Source organism: Cyprinus carpio, chromosome A1, assembly GCF_018340385.1.
Source record: "Cyprinus carpio isolate SPL01 chromosome A1, ASM1834038v1, whole genome shotgun sequence".
NCBI classification, from domain to species: domain Eukaryota; kingdom Metazoa; phylum Chordata; class Actinopteri; order Cypriniformes; family Cyprinidae; genus Cyprinus; species Cyprinus carpio.
The window spans coordinates 7,359,800-7,384,330 of NC_056572.1; the positions used below are offsets into that span (position 1 = coordinate 7,359,800).

Here is a 24,531-nt window from a genome sequence, read left to right on the forward strand (position 1 = left end):
CACTCTGTGAGTTCCATGAACCATCCCCCGAAAGTGCAACTATCACTCCAATAGGGCTCAGTTACCAGGGCTACCATCTGATAAGACTGTTTTACTACTGGAAAGTATGTGGAAAGATGCTATGTGCAATGGAACAGACCCTGCGAAAGACAGACACAGGCCCACAGGATGGACCTTTCCACCACATAAATTCATATACCTTTCTATGAATAACCATACAGAACATTATGTCTACTATTCACTTGAGACATGTACAATCATGTATCCTATACAATCATATAATACAATATATGTTTATTGTGTTTAGCCTATATATTAAAACTTGAATGAATGTGTTAGTATTACTTAATTAACCAAGATCACACATATGCCGTGCTTGGTATCTATGAGTTCCAAATTACGTTTCCAATTTGTTAATTTACATTACATTTTTGCAAACTCTGTGACACATTACTATTATAAGAATCTTGAAGACTGTTCTCTTGAACAGCAAATTATTTTTGTTATGTTAATCTTTATTATTGTTTACATAGGATTGTTAAATTTACGTTTAAAGTTACCATTCCTCATTGGCTTACTCAAGTTCTGAGGGTGTGACATCTTTAGACTTAAAGATCATTGATCACAAGATCAGGTGCGTTTTTAGATTCTGAGAAGATGAGGATGCTGAGCTAGAAGACACCTAGATTTGTGCCAGGCTGCGGCCTTGTTTTTCTATTCACCAAAGATCCTCAGACTTCAGCTGGTTCTCTCTCATCAAGACAACATCAATCAAGATCAGCTGGAGCCTCAACAAACTGCATCAGGACACTTTTATTCAAATGGGCAAGACATGCAAGTATCAAACTTAAGGCTGATTTATACTTCTGCGTCGGACATACACTGTAGCCTCTACGCCGTAGGCTATGCGTCGGGTTTCATTTATACTTCTGCGTCATTGTCCGCATCGACGTACAGTACACATGCAAACTGCTAGTCTGCAGTGTCCACGGGCATGTTGCACTGCAGACCACAGCAAAAGCCGAAGAAGAAGCGGCTCTTTGGAGAAGCATTATAGCCATGACTGCGGCAAATAAATATAAAAGAACAGATAATTTATTTTAAACTACAAAAAAGAGATGACGACTTTGTTTTATTTTAAATAAGAAGGTGTAACATTAAAATATATTAAAGTGCAAAAAACACACACAAAACTTAAATACATATATGGAGGGAGGTGTACTAGCAGACCAATCACAGCACTTGCGGTCTGCGTAGATTCGACGCGCTGTGACATTTTTGGAGAGGTGCACGTCAGACTACGCCACAGCCTGCCCGTACTACGTACAACCTATGGAGTAGTTTCGACGCAGAAGTATAAATCAGCCTTTAGTCTCATGGTTTGATCCATTAAGTATCCCCACCCCTTTTAAAAAAGGGTGTGTTAAAACTAAGAAATTGATGGTTTGCTCAAGGCTGTTGATCTGCCGAATCCTAAACAATACTAAAACTTCTTGCATTCCTGCATGTATGTGTGTGTTAGAATGGTTTAAGTGTTTACTGTAATTAATAAAGTCTCATTTGTGTCACACTCAAGGTTGTATGATCATGCAGATTTTGTCTACATGCTCAGAGTAGTATTGTATAATAAGGATGTTATTTCCCATACCCTGGATATAAACAGTTCTTATAATTAATAAATAATTCAGAACAGGTTTGCTGATTGTAATAATAATTATATAAGCGGATCCAAATATTTATAATTAATCATAACAAGTTATGATTAATTATTAATATTTGCCTTCAGAGCTAATTTGCTACATATTTTGGTGGAGAATGTGGGCATGATTAAACAAAGGTTATGAGCTTAAACCACTGTCAACCTAAAACTGTGTGACTGATAATCCAGGTAAGAACAGGACGTGACTTGCGGTATGCAATTGCCCGTTTTGGTAGCCCACGTGTAGGCTACACAGCGAAACGAGTAACAGTGAAGATTAGGGCTGCAACTAATGATTATTTTGATAAATTTATTTATTATTTTTTTTATTTTTTTCGATTAATCGGATAAAAAAAATAAATCTTTTTTTATTTTATTGACAAAAACACACTATTCCACATTTTGCCCAATGTCCTTCAAACAAACATGCCAACTGAATGCTATGAAAACATACAGTGCTTAACAATTTATTAGACTCCCTGCCATAATAAAGAGAAAACAAATTTTTAGGAATTTTAGGAATCTGTCAAAAAATGTTTAAATCAAAAAATGTTATTGTCATTTATTGGGCAAATAAATGTAAACAACTAAATAGTATTTATTCACATAACAACAAATTGCCTCCTATGCTCTTCATAACAGCTTGCATTCTTGCTGGCATTGTTTATGAACTTTTTGTCTGTAATAAGGTATCTGAAAAAAAAAAACACTACTCTCTGGCTTTCTTTCATAGATAACAGCAATAATTATATTATAGCATTAGAAACAGCCTACTACTGTTACTAAAGAGCTTACACATATTGGAGGACTAACCAATACAGAAAGCTAAAAAATTATTTTGGTAATCACCATTACTGTTAGTTTAGAGCAGCAGAGGCGCAAACCATAATTTGTAAAAAAAAAAAACTTACATAAATTTGTTTTAATAAATTTGTTAAGCATTGTATATAGTGAATATAGTTTAAATATCTGCATTAAAAATTTAAATAATAATAAAGATGAATAAAATCACAAACTCTTCACTTTGAAGAGTTTTGCAGCTTCACTTTGATCTTACTGTCATTTTTTGGTCCCACATTTTACTGTGTCCCTAATACCCGTGTACTTAAATAGTAACTAAATGTGTACGTAGTATGTAACCACAGCGTAAGTACACATTGGCACATAGAGTAGTATCTACATATGTGTAACAGGACATTGGTAACAACACCTTTTTCCACTTCACTAAGTACTGATGTAACAGGAACTTTGTAACTACATTTTGTAACAACAATATGTACAAGAGTAATTGGAACCATTTGATCCAGGGGGTGGAGATGGGTAGGTTTAGGGATAAAATAATTCACATTTTTCACTTAAGCATCCTCTAGCACTTGACACGTAGGGGTAAAATCCTATTGCAACCATCTCTGTTGATTTTTGCCAATAAACGATAATGACAAAAAGAACTGCCATCAATTCATCTGTAAAACCGATATTTTTGCAATACCATATCTTTAATATTTTTACATGTAAATTTGTCCTGTGTACGTTGTAGAAGCATATGTATCATCATTATTGTATGTAGAGTGAGACCAAATACTTGATTTTCAGCTAAGGCAACAACAAAGTTTAACTAAATTAAACTAGAAATGAAACTAAATTACCTTCATGTTTGACTAACCTCCCTACATCAGCATATTTCATACTGTCATTTTATACTGTATGAAAATATGCCTGTGCAAAACTCACTGTCCCAATTGTAGGGTAATGTGGATGGTTGCCAGGGTGTTGCTAAGGTGCTGATTGGTTTTGAGAACAAGGGATTCTGAGTGATCAAGTCAACAGAGCACACATTCAAGTCTCTGTATGATTTGGGTCCCACCTTCAAATGTAAGTCTATGGGATCGTTTATTCTTTTACCTTCCAGTCGAAAAATCATGAGTCAGATCACTTTGAAAAGTAATAGCTCAGCTCTCCTCAACAAGCCACAAAATTTTGCAATTATTCATGTTTTTTTGATAAGCGGTGCAGGGCGAGTTATGCACTGAAATGTAATACTCTTGTATTACTCTTGAGTATTAACACAGGCTCAGCAGCAGTTTAAATTTTAAACAGAGTAAATTAAATAAGGCAATGTGATTTTGAAACAATAAGGATTGTGTATGCTTTCTGCACACTTAATTACTTTGATGCCTGAAAGAGCCACAAGCATTTGCGGATGAATCCCAACTGAGAGAAAGAAAGAGAAGGGGAAAAAAAGCATTTCCACGGCAGTTCAGCTGCTCATATCTCTCTTTTCATCCTGGTGTGTAATGTTTATACATCCACTAACCCGCTGTGTCAGCCTAACAAGAATGTGTGCAGTGTGTGGGACAGTGTGTTGATGTAAGGGGGTGTGAATGGTTTCCTCTTTCTTAAAAGCACAGACAAAAGGAAGAACGCTGTTTACAATGCTTACAGTAATACAGCTCTTAGAGATGATCATTCATTGATCTCTTAATACCACTTCTCTCTCCCTCTCTTTCTCTTGCTCTATCTTTCTGTGCACATGCACGGAAACACACACACACACACATACACACACACACATACACAAAAAAAACTAATCCAGATCTACTGACAACAGCTCTTTTGTTCTGTATTATCAGGGAGAAAAGAATCCCTCTCTTTTAGTGAACGACAGGATGAGCTGCTGATGGAAGTGATGCAGTCATGCAGAGGTCACTGGCGCACACAAACTCTCATAAAAATAACTGATTGTAGTCCCTGGAAACACACTGGCTATACAAGCCAGTCATGCCAACATCATGGTATCAGATAAGGCTGCTTTTCTGTAGCTCAACAGGTAAAGCAAGATGCGACAAATGCCAAGGTCATGGGTTTGATTCTTAGGGAACAAAAAGAGTCAAACATTTGTATTTATAATCACGCTGATTATAATTCATAAGCTGATTAACTCTAAAACCATGTAAACATTTTGAACTGCACCACAGTACTTTTTTGAAACTTTTTTGTTGTGAATCAATATTTAGTAGAACATTCTATGTGTATATCAATTCTACAGATCTGAAAAAAAGTTGCATGCTGGAGAAGATAACATTTTTATCTTTATTTTAGACCATTTTCTGTTTTCTCTTGAAAAACATTTAATCGAAATAAGCTAAATATGAGCATCCTACCGATTCTGATTCCAAATCAAGAGTGTTTTTAGAAAATGCAATTTGAAGTACACATTGCAGGTTAGAGTCTAGAACTAGATTTTATTTAAAATACACTTATAAATACACTACTTGAGGCTTCTGGAGTTGTTTTTGTGTGAAAATTGTACTTCTGCATCTGAAAATCGGCAAAACCGGAAGCGGTGTAATGGGAGTGAGTGCGGTCAACTTAAACAATAGGAAAATAATGGATTGCAATGACAGTTCGGACGCTGAGGAAATTGTAAATGTTTATTCATACTCGTATAACGGACCATAGCCATACAGTTATGAGCCTGCTATGTGGCCAAGAGAGCAGGGACAGGCCAGGATTATTCTAATAATAATTCATGTTTATCCGTGGCATTGATCCTGGTGACAACGAACTCGAATACAAATAACTTTGCTAAGAGGCCTTTGTGTCCATGCAAAGAGAGGCTCTTCATTCCTTTCACTTCGCAATAACTGAAAAAAAAACCCCAACAACATCAACACAGAGAGAACATACAAACTCCACACAGATGTTTTTTATTCACAATAAGCTACAGAATACGTAGAAAACTGAATTTATAGGACTAACAGAGAATTGCGCTTTGGTTGCTATTTTAGAACAACTTTAAAAAAGTCATTGTAGCTTAGTTCGTCACTTACGGTTCTGGCGATTTTCAGATGCGGAAGTAAAATTTTCTCACAAAAACGACTCCAGAAACCTCAACTAGCGTATTTATTAAGTATATTTAAACAAAATCTAGTTCCTTTATTATTTTTCTATACATTGACTCACTGGGTCTCTAACCTGCAATATGCACTTTAAATATTTATTTATTTCAAATTAAAGGACATTGTGATTTTCTAATGTGATACTATGTATTTTAGTTGCGATAAATAATATTTCATTTGTTTGTATGGGGTCTTGTTTGTGAAGCCAAAGCCAAATTTCCACACAGTGGAGAAAAACGTATCTGCTTTAATCTAATCTAATTAAATATGCTTGCTCACATACATACAGCGCTATTTGCTGTATCATCATGAACACAAAAATAAATCTTTATTTATTGATGTGTTTACTCTACGGTGTAGGAGAAAATATTACATTTTCTTAAAGACAAACTCTGCATAAAACCTATATCAGACCACACCCAAAAGCCTGTTACTATGGAAACCTGTTCTTAATCAATAAACTGTCATCGGCTATGATTGGTGGCAGATGGAGGACAAGGGAGGATTCCCCCAGAGATCAAAGACATATTACTAAAGCTCAGACACATACACACAGTTCAACAATTATTCATTTTGTCAATCACACACATACACACACACACACACACACACAGAGAGAGAAAGAGAGAGAGAGAGAGAGAGAGAGAGAGAGGGGTAGTGCTACTATTTACTGCCATTATAGATATCAAACAGCTGTCAAAGACGTTAACCACAGGTCTCACTGCAGTTCCTCATCCATAAATGTTCATTAACTATATCTGTTAGGGTGAATCTCTCAGAAACATGTCACGAAATTGGTTTCTTATTTCACCCCAAAATTAAAAGGAAAAAAACTTGAATTTTGTTCTATAAAATAAATACAATTTGTCCAATTTTATCACAATTTAAAGTCTAGAAAAAAGTTAAAGGCATAAACAATGTGGATCTGTGAAGGTTTCAAAACATTGCACCTGTTTTGAGTGTTCAGGAAAACTTTTTTTAAAAGAAGTCATTACATTTGCAGTTCACCTTTGGTGACACTAGTGGGACATAGCAAATTTTATTTTATTTTATTCACTGTGAGGGAGGTACTTAATTGTCTTGTAAAAATGTAAAAAAAAAAAAAAACAAACAAAAAAAAACACCTTAAAGATCCTAGGAATATCACTTCTTATATAGCAAATATTATTTTTTACATTTTTGATTTTTTGACTCTGGGGTAGGTATATAATATTATTTTAAATAATGTTACATATAAACAAAAAACAAACAACCTAAGAATATCATTTCACTTTATAAGCAAAAATATGTTTGTTACGTTACGCATTATTTTGGGGTAAATGTGACCACATTTTTTTGAGGTTTTGTGACATGCACCCGTTAAGATTAACAACCTATACAAAACAAGATCTCCCTGCATACAGTAGACATTACACATATATTTAGAGCTATATTTACATTATATTTACATTATATAGAGCTATATTTACAAATAATAATCAGTCTGCTTTGCTGCATGATACACCTGACGAAGCATGTGTTTCTTTGTGTTTTTCCACTCTGATGTCATAGTGCTCAGGTCTGGAGGGAATCCCTCCCTTTATTGATTGGTCAAGGTTGTCTTCTTTCCTTTCCTTCTTTTCATTTGATCAAGGTATTGAATTTATGTAGTCCTTTGCCTATTTACCTTGCTACTATCAAGTATGATAATAAGGATAGACAAGCAGCACCCACATAAACAAACGCACTCTCTCTCACCCCCACCCCACACACACACACACACACAAGCTTAATCACACATTTACACACCCATTTATACACACATACACAATGACAACTATTGACTTTTTCTGAGAAATACAATAGCTCCATCTTTCTCTGGCTGGTTTTGTGTAGACCACAGGCGAGCTAATTACAGTCACTCGTTTTCAATAGAGTGAGAAGAACATGAGAGGGAGGAGATGACAGCAAAAACATGCAAAAGGAAAGAAAAAATCCCCTTTACAAAAAAACAACAGAAAAAAGTAAGGGAGAGAATGAATTAGAAGATCACAGTGAGACAATTTGAGTTATTTAATGTTCGAAGCCAATATCATTCACAGCCCCTGACACTTTATATTTGTACAGTATATTATGAAAAGAACACAATGCTCAGGCACCAAAGTCTGACTGTTATTTATGCTTAGAATACATAATACATGTATATAATATATATTTCTGCATTTAACAATCACAGTCAAATGCACTAGGAAGGCTGAGTGTGAAAGTAGAGAAGGAAATGGACAGAACGAGAGAGAAAGAGAGGCACAGTTTATCCGCTGCTCTGTTTCTTCACCACACAAAGACTTCATTCATTCTCTTTCTAAAAAGAATCACAGAAGCAAACAGAAAACATTAATGCTGATTTCTATTCATAGAGTGAACGGGGGCACAACAACTGGTGGCTTGAAGCATTTTTTATTATGCTTGAGTAAATAAAAAAAGTCTTTAAAAGACAAAATGAAAAATACTTCATGAGAGTTATTTTCTTTTATAACACACTTATGTTCTGTTCTAAAATAGAGAACTGTCTAAATATAAAAAATGGAACCTTATTTAATTCCATTCTGAAAAGTATTAATAAAATAGTGTAATTGTGTCAAGTCTCCTGTGCAGATAGGTGGTTGCTAGGGTGTTCTGCTAAAAGGCACAAGTCAAATGAGCCCAGGGCTCCCTGACTCAGTGTATGTCTTCAGGGATTTACAGCAAGTTTTATCATTTTGCCAGGTGAAAAATTATACATCCAATCGCTTAGAAATAAAAACAGCACTCCAAATTTAAGCAGTTTTTGCAGTTTGTTTAAATCACAAAAGTATGAGCAATAGTAAAAAAGAGACACTTACAGTACGTTAACAAGCGTCACAAATGACCAAATTTCTGCATTGACTACTCGCCAGTTTCTGCCTCTACCTCATGAATACTTCTTTCTCTTCCACTCTTCCTGTCTTTTTCTGCTTTGCCTCCTGCATCTTAAAACATTTACTTATTCAATTCTCTCTACTTTCCTCCCTCTCTGTCCTTTTTAGAAGGACATATTTGAAAACCAATAAACAATCCTCTGTGTGTGTATGTGTGTTGGAAAAGTGTCAAGTCAGCACAGTCAGGGATGACACCTTGTGATCGGACAGAGAGACGCGAGCTGCATTCTCAAAGGTGCTACAGGGCGAGAATGGAAAAACTGGGAAAATTAGTTACAATAAAGCAGACGGAGTAAAATAAAGCAATATGCAAAGAAAGGCATGCATTATAATGATTTCAAACCATTAAAGGGTTTTCTTACACATGACAAGATTAATCTTATGCTGAGCACACACTACACTTGTATGAGAAACACACCAATGTTTCAATGTTTATTCACTGAAATACTTTACGTTTGTCCTAGATCTCCTCGCAGTGTTAGCAATGTCTGATTTGTGAATGAATCATTCTTCTGAGTCAGATCTTTTCAATCAATCAACTGATCTGGTTCACAAAAACTGGCCTAAATAATTGAAATAATGCATTTTACAATATATTAAAATATATTTTACAAATATTTTATGTTGTTCTTTCAAACACAAAAAAAAATTTAATTATTCAAAAAATGATGTGTGTACATAGTGCATGGACTACCATTATGATACCATTATAATGCCTTTGCAGTCTGAAAGCTTTTATTGTAATTGTATCAAAACAACAAAAAAGTCTCCATTTTGGTCATATAGGTTAGACATCGAAAGATATAACGGTGAGTAAATGATCACAGATTTTTCATTTTGTTTAACCAAACTGCTCCTTTAATAGGAAGGCAAGAGAAGAAAAAAAAACAATCTTTGAAAGATATACTATCAAGCTCCACTTTGTCATTTTTGTTTTCTTCAAGCCTCTAATGGAGAGGTGAGTAGGAAGAGAGAGCTTATCATGTGTCTAACATCCATCCATAACATCCACACCTCAACAGGAAAAAGCGTGGGGAGGGAGTGTGCGTGCCGTGTGTGCGTTTGTCTGCTTGACTGTCTTAAGGGGAAACTGACTATTTTACAGCAGCTTATCTCCTTCACTCAGATAAGAGACCCAAACAGAAGTCCGGTTTATTTTTTTGAGAAAAAACATTATCACAACACATCTATCCATCCGCATGTTACCCGTCTACATGACCACAATGCAAACGCTGAGGCATGACACACTCAACACAAGACATAAACAAGTCACGATGTTTAGGCAAAAACAATTGAAATGGAGGATCTGTTCGTCTGAAAACAAGCTGACTCTTGTTGCGTCTAGACTAGATCATTCATTTATGCGTCTGTGAACCGCACAAGAGTCAGGTCATGAAAAAAAGATGCCAGATTCCTCCAGTTTCATTCAGTATCTCGAGCACTTAATGCGCTAACCTGTCATCACTTAGCGCCTAACAATCAGCTAATCGCTCGGCATAACATACAGAACTTCTCTGTGTGATTAACAGCTAAACCAAGCTCTTAACGCTTTTATTTTTTTTACCATAAAAGATTGTACACAATCTTTGTAACCGATCGTAACTGAAAACAAAAGAAAGAGAAAGGTTTCAGTTGACCATTTAGATTTAGAAATATAGTCACTACCATTCAAAAATGGACTTGGTAAAATTTTGTCTCATGTTCACCAGGCTGCATTTGTTTGATCAAAAATACAGTAAAAACAGTAATATTATAAAAATATAATTTCAATTTAAATAACTTATTTCTTTATATATATATATATATATATACATTAAAATGTAATTAATTCCTGTCATGGCCAAGCTGAGTTATCGGCATCATCATTACTCCATTCTTTACTGTCACAAGATCCTTCAGAAATCATTCTAATATACTGAATTGGTGATCAAAAAACATTTCTTATTATTATAAATGTTGAAAACAGTTGTGCTGCTTTTTAAGATTCTTTGATGAAGAAAGTTCAAAAGAGCAGCATTTATTTGCAATATTTTTTTTTGTAACATTATAAAATGTCTTTACTGTAACTTTTGATCAATTCAATGAATTCTTGATCAATAAAAGTATTAATTTCTTTAAAAAACTAAATCACAATTACCTCTTCTATAATTTCTAACCAGGCAGCAAATAGACTACCTACAGTATTATAATTTAATATACGAACCTGCAATCTAATGAATGCATTCTGAGCATAAACAGGCTTTATCATCCACATGTTCCTGATATTCACATGGTCTGCACAATAACTTTTTAAAGAGGAAGTTTGTACTGTAATATTTACAGCCTTATTCTAAACAGAGAGGCACAAAGCTGTGATGCAGAAGTCGTACCATCCAACATCCACCTCTGATGTGGACAAATGTAATTAAGTGTTATCAAAATGTCCACTTCACACTAAACATTAACCTCACTGTGTGCAACTGAACCACTAGCGCAGCTAACCTCAGCTGCGACACAACTCAAGAAGGATTCAAATGAATGACTGCTGTTCTCATAGTCTTTCACACTCACTGCTTGAAGCAGCACATAGTGCCATGTTTGGCCTGCAGCAGCACCCATTAACAGGTTACTGGATTCACAATGTCTGCATTTAAGCAAAGCACATAAGTGAAATAGAGAAATGTATACAGTAGGTGAAAAAGAGAAGTGAATTTCCTCCATGGATTAAAAAATAATATTTTTTTCTCAAAATGAAGACTTGCCAGATATGAGATTTTATTTAAGTTAGAATTCATATTATTTCAAATAAAATAACCCATGGCGGAAACAAGCTTGACTTTTTCTCTCAATTGTCTGTTAGTTTATATCTGGCAATTCTGAGTTTACATCTTGAAATTCTGACTTTTTTTCTCAGATTTGTGTGAAACAAAGTCAGAATTGTGGGATATAAATTCAGAATTTCATCAAAAAAGGAAAAAAGAAATAATTATGAGTTAAAAAGTCGCAATGACATTTTTTATTTTCCATTGTGGAAATAAGTTTCCATAGAAATTGCTTCACTAAAGAGTTAAAAGCCAGATAAAGGCTATTGTATATTCATATTATAGCAGACACAGTAGTCATCCACAGCAGCCCCATGTACAGACTCACTATTACATCACGCATTACTTCATACTGACTCAATCATGACTCAAAAACGTTTGAGGAATTGACTTATTGTTTTATAGTGCTTTAACCTTTTGGTTTCCAAATTCTTATCAATAAATGTTAATGTTTAGTGCATGGCATGCTAGGCAATAAATCAAGCCACCCTTTGAGCCTTTGTATTCTTGGGATCACATATGGTGAGACATCACTGTTTATACAGAGAAATAAAATCATGAGTGTATGTGTGTGTTCACCACAATATATGTCACAGGCGAATAAGCAGTTCACTCATGCGCAGCAGTGTAAACCATCTGCTGGGAAACACAATCCAGACAACACAAAGGTGAAATGTGACCAATACTAAATTCTTAATACAATTAAATATTATATTCTTCTTCCTGTCACTATTTTATTGTATTTTCTTTAATAATTTAATTAAGAATGAATTATGAATTTCTTTTAGCAGCACACTAGCAAACAGATGTCCTTAAAACTAACAGGCATGAACCAAAAGACACAAATCAGTGGCTTTCTACATACTGTAATTATTAAAAAAAAAAAAAAAAAAAACTGCTAGTATATGTTATTCTATCTTCCATTTCCTTAAAGAGTCATAGATTTATATTACAAAACTTTTTTCAAATTACTATAGTTTCCTAATCTCACCAGAGGCAACAGTTTTGTCTTTCACACCCCATAAAAATATTTCCTGCAAATCTCTGAATGTCCAAAAGCCCCCTTTGAAACCTGATGACAGACTTTCTTCAAAACACATGACCTAATATGACAATATATCTCCCCCTCTATTCAGTTATGGTCTCTGCACAAGCGGACCGCAACAAAGAGAAGGATTAAGACATCATGTTCAAAGCACCAAATTTTAACCTATTGTCTGCTGTGAATAAAGCGTGACCGTAACTTGACTCTGTAGAGGTTACATGATCCCAGTATTTTCACAGCACTGTACAAAACATACTAAAATATATACAGTCATGTAGTTAATCACTTTGAAATTATACAGAAGCTATTATTCAAATGAAATGTTTAAATTCATTACACTATTAGGCTCCAAGCAAATATTTTTTTGTTAGGACGAAATGCAAACTAACTGGTTCTCTCTCTCTCTGTTTAGAAGAAGTCTGTTGTTATTGATGTTAGTAATGGAACTTAACACAGGATGCTCTGAACATACTTAATGAAAAACAAGCAGCGAGGTCAGAAAGCGAATAAACAGTTTACTAACTTGACCAATGCATATGCATTTACACAACGGAGGAAACTGGAAAATTGATCTGTGTCACGTATGCGAGGATCTAAGGGGACTGAACAGGACAGCCATGCACTGGGCTTCAAAGAATGGCAATTACACTTTGGCCATGAAAAAAATCCACAAGCTGACGCACAACATGTATTCACAGAACTAATGGTTCTTGACGGAACTATTCCATCCAATTAAGGCCAGAGTTTTCATTCAGGGATCTGTGGACCCCTGGGGGTCCCTGAAAGTACTTCAGGGTGTCCATGGAGAAGATAAGCAGGTTGTAATGTATTAATGTTAGCAAGTTTTCTTGGTAAATGTTTTACCAAGAAAATTTACATTTTATATATTTGCAATTGCGGGGGGCCTTGCATGGGTGCTATTTTTTGGTCTGGATCCTTTAAGTTATTCTAAAATTCATTAAGAAATTCAATTCACGTCTAAAAATATTTTTTTTTCAATCTCAACTGTCATAATCATGTTTTTTACTTTGTGAGTTAATGTAATTTTAAATACCTTTTGTGGGGCTCCTATTTATTTATTTATTTATTTAAATTTGGTTTTAAAATTTTAAATGAAAAACTTTTGGCTGCCCAATCAAAATCAGTGTGGTGCAACCAACATGCAGGAAGCCACAAGAAAAAAACAAGACAAACAAACAATAACACAGTCTAACAATACCACTTTTTTAAAAAAAACATTAAACAATTAGGTTGGAACACCTGTATTCAAGGTGTGAGTAGGTTTGAACGTTTCACTACAGATAACTTAATTTGCACTAGGTTACACCTTCTGACATTTCTGCAGTCATTAAATTAAAATGATATTTTGAAAATGAAATATTCTTTTATGAAATGAGCATGAATAACAAAATTACATTGGGAACTTTCTTTGAACTTTTGTTTCAAACTAGATTTTAAAAATATTTCTCTTTTTTAACGTCTGGGATATTTGCGACCGAGTCAAAACTGGGGGTCCACTTGCTGCTTTCTGTCGAATGCCATTTGAAATGGCTTAAGAGCAACATAACGGGACAGCATGTTCCTCCACCCAGCCCTAGTGTAAAATACAGTCTACCCCTGTTTTTACACATTTCTGCTTCATTGCAGTGTACTGCTTTTAAAGAAATCTTTCTGTAATATACTGTAAAAAAAAAGAAAGAAAAAAAAAGTAGGCTACTGTACTGTAATTATATATTTACTTTAGGGGTCTATTCGCAATTCAGTGGTTAATGCACAATCACCAGTTATTTAAACCACAAACAGGAAAAAAGTTATTCACCAAACTAACCTTGCGCTGGTGCAGTCGTTGTACAACGCTTCAAAATCCTTTCTGGAAATGAGTTTGCAGCGGTTCACTCCGGGCTGGATGGCGCCGAGTCCGCGCAATACGCGCACCTGCTCCACGGTGCACACCACCGGGTTTATATCCAAACGCTTGAGTTTCGTGTACACGGTGTGCAGTCCGCCGACAAGGTGCTTCAAGAAAAGGTCGAAGACTTGCGGGAGACAAATAAGCTCATTTCCATCAACGTTAAAAGAAGCGACTTTCACCCCGTGCACCTCCACTATATTGCATTCGTTTGTCGCTGCGCCGCTCGGAAGCGTCGCGTTCAGTGAGTTGCTCAGTCGCGGAGAGTCCGCCGGACTCGAGAAGAACGGGTCGGTTCTGAAGAGTTTAGCGGACACCGCAGAAGTCCCAGAGTGAACCGGAAGAGTCGCAGGAACGGCCATAGTGGTCATTACAATTATTATTATTATTTTATTATGCTCTTTTAAGTCGTCTACTTTCTCATCACTCTCCCTTTTATGCGTTCCTCTTTTGCACTGCGTCCACTGAGCAACACTGGCGATACCGAGCCGCGCGCCTCTCTTTACCCGTGTGAAAATTCAGATAAAGGGAGTGCTCGGGTCTGGTTAACTCCGCCTCTCGCTGGAAGAATGATGCTCCATTTTGCCAACCACATGTGCTCCAATTTATGGGTAAAGACTTCACTGGAGGTCGAAAAATTACAACCCTCCTCCTCTATTGAGCGAGGAGACCAGCTTCAAGCTGTTCTGTTAAATCCCAGATCTATCCATCTGACCTTCCATCCGTCAATCTCAAAATTATTATAAACATTTTAAACCATTTTTTCCACACATATATAATTATTAATAGGCAGTGTTTATTTGCAGTAATTAAAAATAGCTAACTTTATTGGCAAAGGCTATTTGCACTGACTCCGCCCACTTTGCGCCTACAATTTACCACAGTACAAATAGCATATTACTTCTGTTGACATTTTGTGTGAATAGCTTCTTTCACTATTTGCACTTAGAAAAGTATAAACAGAGAAGCTATTCGTTGCTATTTATACACATGAGCAAAATTTCACTACTTACACGAAAAATCTACATGGGATATTTTATATAGCCTATTAAATATATATATATATATATATATATATATATATATATATATATATATATATATATGTGTGTGTGTGTGTGTGTGTGTGTGTGTGTGTGTGTGTGTGTGTGTGTGTGTGTTTGTGTGTGTGTGTGTGTGTGTGTGTGAGTGCAGTGTTATTTTAGATTTATTTATATACTGTTATATTATTTATTAGTATTTTGAATTAGCTTTTATTTGTTATATTTTAATTTGAGTAATTTTATGTACTTCATTTTAGTTTTTGTTTTTTAATATTTCTAAGAAATTTCCACTCACATGTTTTACTGTACTCTGCTGTGTAATACACTCTAAATTGTTCATGCACACAATGGTTCTATGTCAAGAAAATAATGTGTGAAATAAGAGGCATGATCTTTAGGCAGTAGAAGAATCAGCTTTGTCTTTTATAGGTCAAGCTAAGTCAGGTACTCAAGCGTTTGAATGCCATCTGTTTAGCATCATTGGGAAAAACATGCTCACACATCTGGATGTGTCTGTGGAAAGACTTCTGTGCACCTCTCTCCTGAGACTCTCAAGAAATCCTTTGAGAAAAATGGCATAAAAATATCCTACACGTCCCTTTAACCACATTTGTGTTCCCATCAGACATGCCATCTCTTTATTGACATTAATTTTGTAAAGTTACATTTAAGGCATTCTGTAATAATACATGGAGAGTTCATCATTTAATAACCCTCATGTTGTTTGGAACCAGTATCACTCGCTTTTGTGAAACCTTTTTTGTCCATACAATGAAAGACAATGTTGTTTTGTTTATTTAAAACATCTTTTCTGTAGGGGGGAAATGCATACAGGTTTGGAATGACTTGAGAGTGAGTAAATGATGACAGAAAATTAATTTTGGTTGAACTATCCCTTTAAATCTATTTTCCTGGGCGTCATTATAAGAGACAGCTTTATTGTTGTAGAATCTGTAGCAGATTTAATTGTATGTTAATAGGACATACTAGCTTTCAGGCTATTTCTTTTCAGTTTGTTTTTGTAGCTTAGAGATTTGAACTGACTGAGATGGCACAGGTGAAGAGTAGGATGAGTTTTGTTTGAAGAAGAGTGAGTAATGAAACCGTTATAAAACAGTATGCGGGCAATTCTGATTTAGATGCATCTTCTACAATGTATCAACAGTATATGAACATTAAAACTCATTTTGGATATTGAGAAGCACAATTACACATGGTAGACCAAAGTCCGTGTGTGAGGGATAGTGATAAAGTGTCAAGATGTGGATGACCTTAATGACACTTTGACCTGAATTTGCATTTCAGTGTGAAATGTAATTATGAACAGTAGGAATGAGGCTTTCTATGAAACAAGGCTGAAGTTAATCCATTCAAATCCAATTTAAAGGAGAAAGTGTATAACTAGTCTTAGACTGACATTCCCCTCTTTAAATGGTTAATGGACAGTAAATTAATGGTGCGAGAGCTGTAGAAACACACTGAGCACTCAATCATTTAGAAGGGAAGTTGAAAAGTGAGGGGTATTAATATGTGATAGCATGTCTATGTTTTTCACAATAAGTGATGATTCTAACACAACAGTCTTTAAAATCATGTGAATGGTCTTATCTATCTATCTATCTATCTATCTATCTATCTATCTATCTATCTATCTATCTATCTATCTATCTAAGATGTCTTTATCCACAGCGATTTCCATATGCTTAATTCCTATTAACAAAACATGTAATACACCTGTATCTATTTTGGTGAAGTTAATAATGCATTTGAAGTTGATTAATTTCATAGGTGATGATACACGGGCAACTTTTTGAGCAATGTTGCTGGGAAATGTTGCCGTCAGCGGGCAACCAGGTGAGACACAAGACCCCCGACCAATCTGGAGTATTCAGATAGAAATTTTGCCCATTCTCAATCGGAAAGTGCCCAACCAACATTTCCCAAAAAACTGCCCCATGTATCATCACCTTATGTGATTTACATTCATTTAAAGGGACAGTTAACCCAAAAAATAAAATTTGCTGAAATTTTACCCATCCTCGGGCCATCCAAGATATAGATTAATTTGTCTCCTCATCTGAAAAGATTTACATCACTAGCACAATGGGTGCTGTCCAGTGAAAACATCATCTCATCTGAATCAGGAGAGAAATATGCACAAATCAAGCACAGTTTAACAAGCACAGTTTGAATTTAAAATGTCTGGAATGGATTTTTTTCTTACAAACAAAGATTTTCACTTCAGTTATGTTTTTATCAGCTGTTTGAACTCTCATTCTGATGGCACCCATTCACTGTAGAGGATCCACTAGTAAGCAAGTGATTTAATGCTAAATTTCTCCAAATCTGTTCCAATCATGAAAAAACTGATCTACATCTTGGATGGCCTGAGGGTGAGTACATAAATGGCAAATTTTCTTTTTTTGGTGAAATATTCCTTTAAGTTAACAAAAGACAGCTCCATGGCATCTTAACCTTTGTTTGTATATAACTGGCAACTAGAAAGGTTTGTCAAAACAAACTTTATGTTGGCTTGAGAAAGCCTGATTGAAAAAGCAGTAGATTTAATATCTTTCAGTCTGAAGTTTTTTTTTTTCTTTTCATAAGTTAGATATTAAAGACATTGAAATTTAACAGGCAAATAATCAAAATGGACATAATAAAATCACAACTAACAAAATAAATAAATAAATAAATATTACATTTAAAATGCATCTTAAAAACTCATTAAAATGGGAAATTTTACATTCTTTGATATTATTTCTGAATAGATAACTATACTGGATCCATTATCATTGTTTGAAGGATTTGAATGCACAGACATACAAACAAAATTAAGAGAAAAGGCAAGGTCAGTCGGTCAGAGTTTTGGCTATGCATCAGATCACTTCAAGGGCTGAAGGAATGAGAGAATAAGAAAAGAGTACGGACCATATTTCCACTCCTGTCTCATCTATTTTTCCCCCTTCTTTCAAACACACGCATTTACAGACAGGCAGACACATATCTGCCACTCAAAAGAGCAGTATAAACATGATATACAAGAAAAGATCAGACGAGTGGCCAAATGTCTTCAGTAAATGGAAAAATAAATCCAGATGCTCGAATAAACCCTACAGGGTGGACTACAATGACCTAGAGGATGAAGAAGCTTTAAAAATTCTGATAGACACAGTACACATACACACATCAATTATGTGCTTTTTAGAACCGGATGTGCATCTGTTGAAAGAATGATTTGGCGACGTTAATCGTGTCACAAGCTGTCACGCCCAGAAATAAATGACTGGCATGTGTTTTTTTGTTTTTTTTAAAAAGCTAAGTCTTAGACACACTCTCCTTTTATTTTCTGCAGCTATTTGTCACTTTGTGCAAATCAGAACAGATGTGTTGCTTATCTGGCAGATGCTAAAAACACTTGCATGAATTTTCCTCTTGGTTAAATGAGTCTGAGTTGAGAGCAGCCTGACGTGACACTGATGAAAGGTGAAGTCTCCTCTAGCTCAATTTTTCTGCTGTTATTACAGTGGGTATAGAAAAGAATCACCCATCTTTAAAATAATTACATTTTGTTGCTTTGCAGCATGAAATGAAGACGGACACAGTCTTTGTTTTACTTGGCTGTAATTATTCAGTGCAGCTTATAAAAAAAGCAGAATTAAACATTAAGAAAACAGAATTACTGAGTTGGAAAAAGGATCACCCTCCTCCTAAAAATGACTTATAAACTCAATCTGTTGAGGCTAATCACCTTCTCAATGGCACACAAATCTATTTGACTTTCAACTGTGATCAGCTGTGGTCATTTTGATCAGCTCAGCATGAAAAGAGCTTTCCTGGAGCATTTCAGTCTTTGGTAGTGCAACTGAAGCAAACAATCAACTATGGGTGGCAAGGCATTGTCAAAAGATCTTTGGTATAAAGTTATAAAGTCAGGAGATGGATACAAAAAAATGCAAAGGTTTTATCAATGCCTAGAAGCACAGTGAAGTCTATTATTAAGAAGCAGAATGTATTTGGTACAACACAGACCCTCCCTGGATCAGGACATTGCTCCAAACCGGATGAAAGAGTCAGGAGGAAACTGGTCTAAGAGGCGACCAAGAGGCCTACAGCAACTCTGAAGTAGTTGCAAGAATTTATGACAAAGAGTGGTTATTGTGTGCATGTGATGACAATATCACAAATTCTCCACAAATGTGGCTTGTATGGGAGGATTGCAAGAAAAAAGCAACTCCACATGCAGTCACGACTGAGCTTTGCCAAAACGCTCCTTGAAGATTCTGAGGCAGATGAGACTAAAATTGAATTATTTGGCCTCAACACCGAACCAAATGTCTGGTGGAAATCCAATACAGCTCACCATCCAAGTAACGGCATTCCTACAGTAAAGCATGGAGGTGGTAATATCCTGTTATGGGGGTGTTTCTCTGCAGCAGGGACTGGAGCACTTGTCAGGACAGAAGTAAAAATGGATGGAGCAAAATAAAAAGACTGTCAAATTCTTGAGGAAAATCTGCTGCACTCTGCCAAAAAGTTGTAAATGGGAAGAAGATTTACCTTCCAACATGACAATGACCCAAAGCACACAGCAAAACTGAGCACACAGTGGTTGAATGAGAAGTGAATGTTCTTGCATGACCTCGTCAGAGTCCAGACTAAAACCCCATTGAAAATCTGTGGAATGACTCGAAGACTGCAGTCCACAACCAGTCACCAATTTAACTGAACTTGAGCAGTTCTGCAAAGAAGAGCAGGCAAATATTGCAAAGTCTAGATGTGCAAAGTTAATAGAGACATACCCCAACAGAGTAAAGGCTGTAATTAAAGCAAAAGGTGGTTCAACAAAATACTTACACTAGGGGGTGATTCTTTTTCCAACTCAGTGATTTTGTTTTTTTGTTTTTTCTGACATGTTGTTATTATATCTTTCACTTGAATGTTATAAGTTGCACTGAGTAAATACAGCTAGGTAAAACAAAAACTGTGTCCGTCTTCATTTCAGGCTGCAAAGCAACAAAATGTGATTATTTTAAAGGGGGGTGATTCTTTTCCATACCCTCTGTATACGCCTGGGCTGAAATTACACATTGGTAAGGCATAGTTTTGTAAGAATTATTTAACAAAGCTCTCTGGACTTTCTCAAAATCAGAAAATATCAGTATGACAATAATGATCACATAAACAGCAACTTCTTTTCCTAATATTATTTGTGCTTGTCAGAGTGAATGAGAGTATAGCACTGTGTCCGCATGCACTGTAAAGTATTGCCAGGAATTTACAAGCTGTGACACCACATAAATAAATAAATACATACATAAATAAATAAAGTGTGTGTGTGTGTGTGTGTGTGTGTGTGTGTGTGTGTGTGTGTGTGTGTGTGTGTGTGTGTGTGTGTGTGTGTGTGTGTGTGTGTGTGTGTTCAAAAAATACACAAAAGCCTCACACACACAAAGCAATACAATTTTTTGTCAAAATGAATCGAAACATCTGTAAATAAATACACGCCTATGCTTATCTCATGTCTCCCGCTTCCCTTGATGGAGTTAGTACAGATAGTGAATAAAGACCAAATGACTTTGAGGAAATGGTGCTAACAGCCGTTGGAATCCAGCTTGGAATGTTGGATGATTACACTACAAGTGTTTGCTCAGCGTCTCTCCAAATGTGGGTTTTTTTGACTCTTATTCTGATGGCACCCATTCACTGCAGAGGAAACACTGGTGAACAAGTGATGTAAGAAGATGAAAAAAAGGACAAGAAGAAGACGCCTGATAGTGAGTACATTTTCAACAAATTTAGATTTTGTTGGTAACCTATTTAAAAAAAGACCTATCCTCTTGTCTTTTATTGTCTCTGTCAGATATTCTCTCTTCTGCTCCAAATGTTGGCCCTTGTTTACTTTACACCATAATATTTCCACCCCTCCACTCTCTTTTATTTCACCCTGGTGCAGAAGAGATTCTCTCAGTTATTGTTAGACTTAGTCTGACTGAACTTATCATTCCTTCGCTGATTCCTCTCGTCCCATCAGTTTTCCTGGCAGAGAAGAGGAGTTTCCTCTGGGCTCCCTGAACACTGGCTAAATCATTGCTGTATCGCTTTTGACTCATCTTTCTGCTTCAAGTTTATCTTGGGGTTTAGAAGGCCAGGTAAGAGCTGGCACCTGGTTTTACAACTTTCCGTTCACTCTCCATAAAGGCAGAGGGAAAAAATGCCTGGCCAGGTTTTTTTTCCACCAAGTTGTAGATATCACTGCCTTGGTAAAAGATGAGAAAAACACTGAGATCTGGAGCTGGAGAAAGTGATACAGCCCCATACATTCTCATCAGAGACAAACATGTTGTTAACCATTGCGGTATGCAGCTGGAGTTATTTGACCAAGTTGTAGCATGTTTACATGTAGTCCATGAGCATGATCAAATGTTTTGATTTATTGTGTTGTTAAGGCGTGCTGAAAGTCCATTTCAAATCTCAATACTAAAAACAAACAAACAAAAACAATGAACAATAAAATATATACTAATATCTCAAATATATAATAAAATAATATAAAATCTCAATAATTTTTTTTTCAATTGTCATCCCATGTTTTATGTTTTTGCTACTTTTTCCAATTTGTTTGCCATTTTAGAATAATATTATTCATTTTTTACCTTTACATTTAAATTAAAAACCTTTTGTAGCAGATAAATATGCACTGAAATTGCATTCAATACAATTTTCACTCAGAAATTGCTTATTTTACAATCAATAACAAAGAAACGGCAATAAACACATTGTATTAAATGTGAAATTTTGAAGTAAAAACTGAAATAGTATTTTCTTGAGAAATATTCTCCAATAATCTTTATTTTTAACGTAAAATAATAATAATAATAATAATAATAATAATAATTTTTAAAATGTTTGACTGTAATAAATAGTACAATTTAAAAAAAGAATGTTAAAGCAAACATTTTAATTTAAATATTTTTTTTAATTGTCAGCCCATGATTAATGCATTTAATGTTTTTTTTCCCCATTTGTTTGCTGTTTTAGAATAATATTGTTCCATTTGTTACCTTTTTTAATTAAAATGCTTTGCAGCATATGGGTAAATTATATTAAAAGTAGAAACAAACCATGCAAAATAAAATAAATAAATAAATTACAAATGTTAAAGCAAAAGTGTTAAAACCATCATCTATCTCCCCTGGTGTAAAGTGTGCAGTTTTTTTCCTTTCTTTTTTCCATGTTGGCAAAACTGTGTACAAGGTTCATTGAATTTGCTTTCAAGTGTCTTTCAGTCTAAAGATGACATTAGTATTTGTGAAGGAAACCTGCTGATATAAAGTCTCACAAATTTAAGCATTGATTAAACACTAAAAACCTTTTTAGTTGCAATCTTCGACAGACCAACGCCATCAGTGCTATCACCTTAATTAAAAAGGGGCAAAAGGTGCTATAGGTTTTCATTGTGCCTATAAATATTAGTTACTCCTGCATCAAACTAAATCCAAATGAAACTCTAATGCAGTATGAAGAAATACAAAGAAATCTTACTAAACACAAAACAGGATGTGATTTTGAGCTAAATAACAAGCATCTATTTTCAGCAGTGTAGGCACAAGGCCAAAAATGCTGAAATTCACCCAGATAAGGTGAAGAAATGAATAAGTCAACTTGAAGGAAAAACTTGATCCATGAGATAATGGAGAAAACACCTACAGTTTCAGCCTCTTTCATCTGTATTCAACCTCAAATTCCCCAAAAGATCAATCATAGGGCAGATCTAAAAAAAAATAACTTGTCTTGTCTTGTTTTAATCTAGAGTGTCTATCAAGTATACACCTGGATTTATGGGTATATGAAAGCAGTTATTTTTTGCTTGATCCAAAAGTAGCACAATCAATCAATTGCGATGGTGCTGTCATTGACCCGTTGCTAATATTTTTAGTTTTTTAAAATACACTACTGTTCAAAAGTTTGGGGTCAGTACATACTTTTATTCAGTAAGCATGCATTAAACTGATCAAAACTGACAGTAAAGAAATATATATTTCTGTATATATTATATTACTGTATATTGACTTCATATATAAAATTCTATGTATAATGCAACAGAAGATATCTATTTAAAATAAAGGCTGTTCCTTTGAACTGTCTATTCATCAAAGAATCCTGGAAAAAAATAAAATAAATGCAGCCTTGCTGAGCATAAGAAAAATCTCACTGACCCCAATTTTTTGGATGGTAGTGTGCATTACTTTACATGGCCAAAAATTTGAGTTGTGAGTGGATTAAGTTCAATCAAACTGGATCTGTCTGATCAAACCATTCACACTGGCTTTTGTGAACTGTATCATCCATGAGAAGATCAGACTATTCCTTTAAAGGCATTCTATCTAGCCAATATGCCATTTCTCTTGCTTCTCTTTGCAGACCTTTCTGAAGAGCAGAGGTTTGGCTTGAGGGGTTAATGAGTGTCCAGATTTATTCTGACACTGACCTTCTCTCTGCAGCAGGAAACTTATCAGTGGTATTAATAGATTAATGAAATCATAAGCAAAGTCATTAATCATCACAGGAGTACCGTTCAGCAGGTACTCGACTCTCTGTTTCTTGTTGGCAACATCTTGACTCTGAAATGAAACAACACAGACCTGGGGTTCGGAAGACAGTAAGATCTTATGCAAATACAGTCTACATCCTCGAGGCAGATCATAGCACAACACTAACATTACCAATAACCACAAATGGAAATGGAACCTCATAAGACAATAGATTTCAATGTCTTTCAATGTCAATGTTTCAATAGTCTGATATTGGAATATTGCCAAGCTAACACCACAATACTCTAATAGGCATAAAATACATACTACATAGCACACACAAATACTGGGTCAATTGTTTAGTTTATTTGGTTTTCATTTAGTTTTAGTTTATTTATTAGAAGTCTATTATGCTCACCAGGGCAGTAACACAGTAATATAGTGAAATATTGTTACAATTTTAAATAGCTGTTTTCTGTTTAAATATATTTTAAAATGTAATTTATTTCTGTGATGGCAAAGCTGAATTTTCAGTATCAGTACTCCAGTCAGTGTCACATGATGTGTATAATATTTTTTTTGTGGAAACTCTGACATATTTATTCAGGATTCTTTGAGGAATAGAAAGTTTAAGAAAACAGCATTGATTTTTTTATTTTATTGTT

The 24,531-nt window shown here is 35.1% G+C and overlaps 1 protein-coding gene across 3 annotated transcripts in view; it reads right to left on the reverse strand.

Moving 5' to 3' along the window:
* Positions 1–14,816, reverse strand: part of LOC109063029 (dachshund homolog 2-like) — a 35,227-nt gene extending 20,411 nt beyond the window's left edge. For 2 of the 3 annotated variants that reach the window (XM_042731897.1, XM_042731753.1), the window contains exon 1: positions 14,209–14,815. In XM_042731897.1, the coding sequence (XP_042587831.1) occupies positions 14,209–14,660 (452 nt within the window). In that variant the 5' untranslated portion in view covers positions 14,661–14,815. Of the gene's footprint in view, positions 1–14,208 lie in introns of all 3 variants that reach the window. The other variant, XM_042731827.1, reaches the window with a different exon arrangement.
* Positions 14,817–24,531: the final 9,715 nt, after the last annotated feature.